Below are 5,719 nucleotides of genomic sequence, written 5' to 3'. Positions count from 1 at the left end.
TCACCCCGTGTACAGATCCAGGGGGGCACATGCCCACTATGTCTCCTCCAAGGGTACCTGCAGCAGCAGGAGCCATCTCCTCTTCCCCTGATGAATGCAGCTCCATCCTGCCCCAGCCCCAGTTCCTCCCTCATCGTGGAGGCATTAATCTGCCCTCCCATATACCTCTTTCCCCCAACAGACTTACCAGCCTGACAATGCTCTCCAAGCTGCCAGGCTGCATATCAATAATCGGTATCGGCTGATATGGTTGGTCAATAATTGGCCACTGGTATCAGTCCAAAAAATCTTTATCAGTGCACCCCATCAGGAATTATATTTTAAAATTTTTTTTACAATATATGAATAATTTTATCTAACTCTTCATTTACAAACAGAGAGCTAGTAATGAGCTAGCTGCAGAAAGACAATCATTCAAGACCAACTTTGTTACAATAGATACTAACAACGTTTACTCATTTCATCCATGCAGTGACAACATGGACACTGAAGAACAGTTTCCAACTAGAAGCCAGATTTAAAACATTTCTTGCTTTATAAAGGTTTTAATTAGTATTCATAGGTTTTACACGTCTTACAGTGTTAAACCACCACAACTGAAATGTTTGTTATTCCTTTCATCCATTCTAATCAGTTTCTCAAGCACCAATACAACATTTCAATATTCAGATTAAATAGTTCTGTTTTTTTTTTTTTTTTTTTTCCAAAAAAAAAAAGAACAATCTCACGGAAAAAAATAATTATTTTTTTCCGTGAGATTGATCTTGTCTTTACTGTAAAAAAAAAAAAAAAAAGTTTTTTTTTTTTTTTTTTTTTTTTTTTTTTTTACAGTAAAGACAAGATCAATCTCACGGAAAATAATAATTAGTCTTTTTCTAATGGTATTAAAATGATTTAATGCACAAAACTTATACCTACACTGTTCAAGATGCTCCTTTTTGTAATTAATATGATGCACACTGAAAGGCCACTATTTAATAATGTTAAATCTTATCATATAAGTAGTAGTTGTTAAACCTCTGCTGCCCTCTCAAACTTTGCATCCCTTTAATTCTCATTAAGAGGAAGCAAAAAACTCACTTTCATTTCATCAGTGCAACTCACCTTTGAACCCTCCTACCACTGGTTCTCCATCCTCTTTCAAACACAAGCTTCTTACCAACTTCTGATCTCTACAAAATACCAGTCTTCCTGTATCAAGTTTGTGTTCCTTCTGCTCTGCCAACATTTCCAGCTGTGTCTGCACGTTTATTAGCTTCTCCTAAAGTCACATGCATCAATCAATCATAGGAATCAAACCTCACTGATCTGATCTTCAAAGCTCCTAAACTCCACATACAGTCAAGGTCTACTCTGTTCTGCTGTTTAGGTAGAATCAAGTTGACTTGCACAGAAATGATGCTGGGCTACTAGCTCTGCTATGGTTAAAGCCGAGTCTTGGTTACTATGTATGAGTCAATTTTGCTAAGTGCATTAAAATCAGTATGCTTACTTGAATTAACAACTGCTGAACTTCAGGGAGCTATGGAATAGGTCCAGGTAAACACTGTTTGAACTAAGGACTTCTGGGATGCAGCCTACCTCAAAAAGTCATGAATGACATCAATTTTTTCAGTTCTTATGACTATGAATACTGATGTTACAGAGGCACATGCACACTTTTGGGTTCAAACTCGGAAGTGTTTGATCAAGAAATGTTTCAGATAGTTCCATCCAGGATGGAACTGCTTTCAATATCCAAGATGCTCTGAAACTGACAAGCATAGTGAGATGGCCTTGCAAGTTCCTTGACAGGGACTGCATACACTTTGGGAAAGGGAAGCAAAAGGTTGAGATGATCCATCATGGTGCCCGTGATGGCAGAACCTTCTTCCCTACAATGTTTTATGCCACCTATGCTGAAATGTCTAAGGCTTCTGCTGCCATCTGACAGGTGTATGTAGACATATGCACTTTTCTGTCTAGTTTACTCAAGGAGCTCTTTGTGCACTGCTGACACAGCTGATAAGCCAGAGCCACATGAACTTGCTAAAAACTACGTCAGTGTGCAGGCATACTGGTGGGTCTCCTATCACAGCTGCTGCTTGTTGACAGAAGCCCACAAGCATATTTAAGGCTTTTTTTCCCCCCATAGTTCACTTTCATTCAACAAAGCTGATTCATTTCACCAAGACATCTCATACCTCTCAATCCTTCTATGCTGTGTAGGGCTTTATAAACAAACTCTTTTCACTAACACTTGTTGATGCAAGTAGAGTATGGAGACCGGGGCTCTCCCCTAACCCGCTTTGCTTTTTCTACCTGGTTACCTGTTGTGCTCGCATGGTCCTTCCAGCTGTGTTCCAAGCAAGAGGCCAGAAGGCAGGCAGAGCAGGTAATGACTGGCAAATGGGGGAAGCCTCCTTGTGCTCAACAATCATTAATTCCCTCACCAAACTCCTGCCAATACTTCTGCTTCCCAAAGAAACAAGGTAAATTTACTACCTAAAAGCTTAGCAAGTACAGAGTTAAACTTAGTTGATCCAGCAACGCTTTGTATATCCTTCACCCAAATATCAGATGCTGTATTACAGAACTGATTTCTGGTTTTCAGAGGCTTAAGATACACACCCTAACGTTCAACTAATTCTTCACTCTTTTGAGCCTTAATCCCCCCTCAGGACACCACAGCATTCTGATGTCTGCATCAGGGAGGTTAAACATCTGCCCATGGAGCTTCTTGTGGGCTGGATTTGGCCCACGGGGCTGGTTGCTGAAGCTCCCTGTGGCAGAAGTGTTAACTGCTGTGGCTGCTGGAACTGCTGTTTCAGTATGTCTGGAACTTGGGGAGTTAACACTACTCACCTACCCTACTCCCCACCATTGCCCACTGCCAAAATTGGGGGTTTTAGTCACCCCGTAAAAACAATAGCAAAATAAATGGCAGGGGGAGGAGGGCAAGCAGAAGTGGCATTAACTCCTGGGGTTCCACAGCTGTGCTGAAACAGCAGCTCTGGCAGCTGTAGGGATTAACTCTGCTGTTCACGGGCCATCTGTCTACGGGAAGTGCTGTGAATCTGCATCAAGCCCAAACGACTATGACACTCCTACTCTCCAGGACAAGGAATCCAGCAGTGATGCAGCAAGTAATTACTGGAGATATTCTCATTACGGCACAAGCTGCATTAAGAGCAGTCTTAGCAAACAGGGGTGGCTATGCCTTACCTATAATCATCTACTTCCAGGACAGCACACAAAGCAACAAAAAACTCTCCCTGTGACTGAAGGGCATTTGTACCCAAAAGCTTGCAAAGAACATTTTTTCCAGCTATTTAATTGCTCTAATAAAAGCTATCACATTTACCCAAAGACGTAGGCAGACAAGGTTCCTTAGACCAACACAACTACAACCAAAATCCCTACTTCTGCTACCCAACACAAACATCCCCAAAATGACCAGATATCTATTGGCATCCCTTGATTTCTGTCTTAAGACTTCTCTCCAAAACATCACATGCACTTCCTCCACCCTACAATGCACTGTCTTCTTTCCTACCAGGCTGCTACAAAACCTTGGTGCCAAAGTAGACTGTTTTTTCTATTACTTCCACAATCCAGATAAATCAGCACAGAAAAAAAGAGATATGATCCATTTAAGTGCAGGCATTCACCTCTTCATAGTGTAGTACAAGTTGCTACAGTCTGCCTGGCACCACTTAAGACCTCACTACATACAGTAGATGTCCTTCACTGCAGGAAAGATGAGTTGTTACCTAGGGTTAAAAGAGCGCTAAAGACAGAAACTGGGTTTTAACTCAGGTTAACCACTCACAGTCAACCTCAGGCCCACTTACTTAGTTGAACCAAGCTGAAACCCAATTATTGGACTCCCTTACTATTTAACCAGAGTTTAGCCAAAGCAAGTTAGAAATGCACCATTTTTCTTTTCTCTAAAGCACAGACCTACGCAGTAAATGACATAAAAGGGACTATTTCTCCAACTATTACTCATGACTGCTTATTATAGAATAATATTGTTGCAACACATTTGCAGAACTTTCCTAGTGCCTTTCACCAGCTTTTGGCATCAGAATCAAGGGAGTGGAGGGGATACTCCAGATCTATCCAGGAACCATGACGCTTTACTTCAGTATTTACATCTCAGGAAACCAGGATGTGCTCAACATTCTAGAATCCAAAGTGATTATGAAATAAATTCTGGAGAGAAAAATCACAGGCAGTTTGCCCACTTGCATCCACATTCCCTTTCCCCTCGTTTTGTCTTTATATTAGGAGTTCCTCAAATCAGGGCCTGTTCCCCCTGGGTGCTTGGGAAAGCCTAGCATTTAGCAGGTCAGGCTTTAAACAGGCAAAAATACTCATGACCCTGGGAAATACTGAGGACACCACAGCTAAAAAGATGAGGAACTGATGCAACCCTTTAAAACCCCATCTTGCTCCTTCCTCTATAACTGATGAAAAGGGAGCAGGGTTTTCTTTTCCCACTGCTACTGGAAGTGATGGAAAAGGTAAAACAGGACCAAAAACACCCCTCAGTTACACATGTATGCAGCCCAATAACTAGCACCTGACTACAGCACATTTTTCCAAGCTTGTCTTGACTTGAAAACAACAAACGACGGAGAATCCACTGCTAAATTCTTGGTAGTTTGTTCATCAGGGTTGGAAGGCATCTCAGAAAAATCACATCTAGTCCAAACCCTTGCTCAAAGCAGGACCATCCCCAACTAGATCATCCCAGCCAAGGCCTTAAAGACCTCCAAGGACAGAGAGTCCACCACCTTCGTGGGTAACCTGTCCCAGTGCTTCACCACCCTCCTAGTGAGAAACTGTTCCGTAATATCCATCCTAAACCTCCCTTGCTACAACTTAGAATCACAGACAAATAGAAAGTGAGGGCTGGAAGGGGCCTAGGGAGGTCACCTAGTGCGACCCCCTACTCCAAGCCGGATCATCCCTACAGGACCATTGCCCAGTGAACTATATCACACTATCCTCATAAATTAACTTGCCTACGCACACCGCCACACGGATGTGCCCAGGCACTGCGACACCCATGTGCCTGCACATATATATGCACATATGTATACACGTATGTATACGCGTATGTACACAGCCGCCCTCCTCCTGGGCAGGCCACGGAGCCCGCTGGGCCCGGATTCCACCCCTCTCCCCCACAGCTGACCCCCCGGCACTGACGCGGAGTGCGCGCTGCGCAGGGACTCGATCTGCCGCTGCTTCTGCTGCTGGAGGCTGGTGAGGGCTGGCAGCGCGGCGGGGGCAGCAGCCGGGGCTGGGGCGCTGCCGCCCTTGGCCACCGGGAACAGCCAGTTCATCCTGCCCGGCCCCGGCGCAGCTTCTACCCGGGACCGCAGCGCCCGTCCTACGTCAGCACACCGTGCGCCCGCGCCTTACGTCATCGCCGTGAGCCCGGCGCGACTCGCAGTGGGGGAGGGTGGGGAGGTTCGGGGGCCACGCCCAGCCGCCGTTGGCGCGCGGGCAGGACGCGGAGCGCGATTGGTGCGCGCGGAGCCCGGGCCGGGGTAGGGGGGAGGTCGGAGGGCAGAGTTGAAAGGTCAGGGCGCGGCGCCCCGTGATGATGTAATGGCTTTGTGCGGTGGGGCGGCGGGGGCAGCAGGTTCTCCGCTTCTCGCACTCGCTCCCTGCGCCGGGGCGTCCTGGGGCCGCCGCCGCCGCCGCCGGGCCCAGCCGCTCCCGC

At 45.8% G+C, this 5,719-nt stretch overlaps 2 protein-coding genes across 3 annotated transcripts in view; one reads left to right on the top strand and one right to left on the bottom strand.

Annotated features, from left to right (window-relative positions):
- VPS37A (VPS37A, ESCRT-I subunit) overlaps window positions 1–5,384 on the bottom strand; it is a 30,394-nt gene extending 25,010 nt beyond the window's left edge. The window contains exon 1 of one of the 2 annotated variants that reach the window (XM_019526342.1): window positions 5,200–5,384. In XM_019526342.1, coding sequence (XP_019381887.1) covers window positions 5,200–5,336 — 137 coding nt within the window. In that variant the 5' untranslated portion in view covers window positions 5,337–5,384. The remainder of the gene's footprint in view (window positions 1–5,199) is intronic. The other variant, XM_019526341.1, reaches the window with a different exon arrangement.
- A 130-nt stretch (window positions 5,385–5,514) lies between these two features.
- The window catches only part of CNOT7 (CCR4-NOT transcription complex subunit 7), a 23,669-nt gene continuing 23,464 nt past the window's right edge, over window positions 5,515–5,719 (top strand). The window contains exon 1 of the mRNA XM_019526095.1: window positions 5,515–5,575. The gene's annotated coding sequence lies outside the window, so the exon portion shown is untranslated. The remainder of the gene's footprint in view (window positions 5,576–5,719) is intronic.

The sequence above is a fragment of the Gavialis gangeticus genome, unplaced genomic scaffold (genome assembly GCF_001723915.1).
Source record: "Gavialis gangeticus isolate Ggan-Ray unplaced genomic scaffold, GavGan_comp1, whole genome shotgun sequence".
Classification (NCBI taxonomy): domain Eukaryota; kingdom Metazoa; phylum Chordata; order Crocodylia; family Gavialidae; genus Gavialis; species Gavialis gangeticus.
The sequence above is the reverse complement of the archived record's forward strand: the minus strand, read 5'-3'. Positions and strand labels throughout refer to the sequence as shown.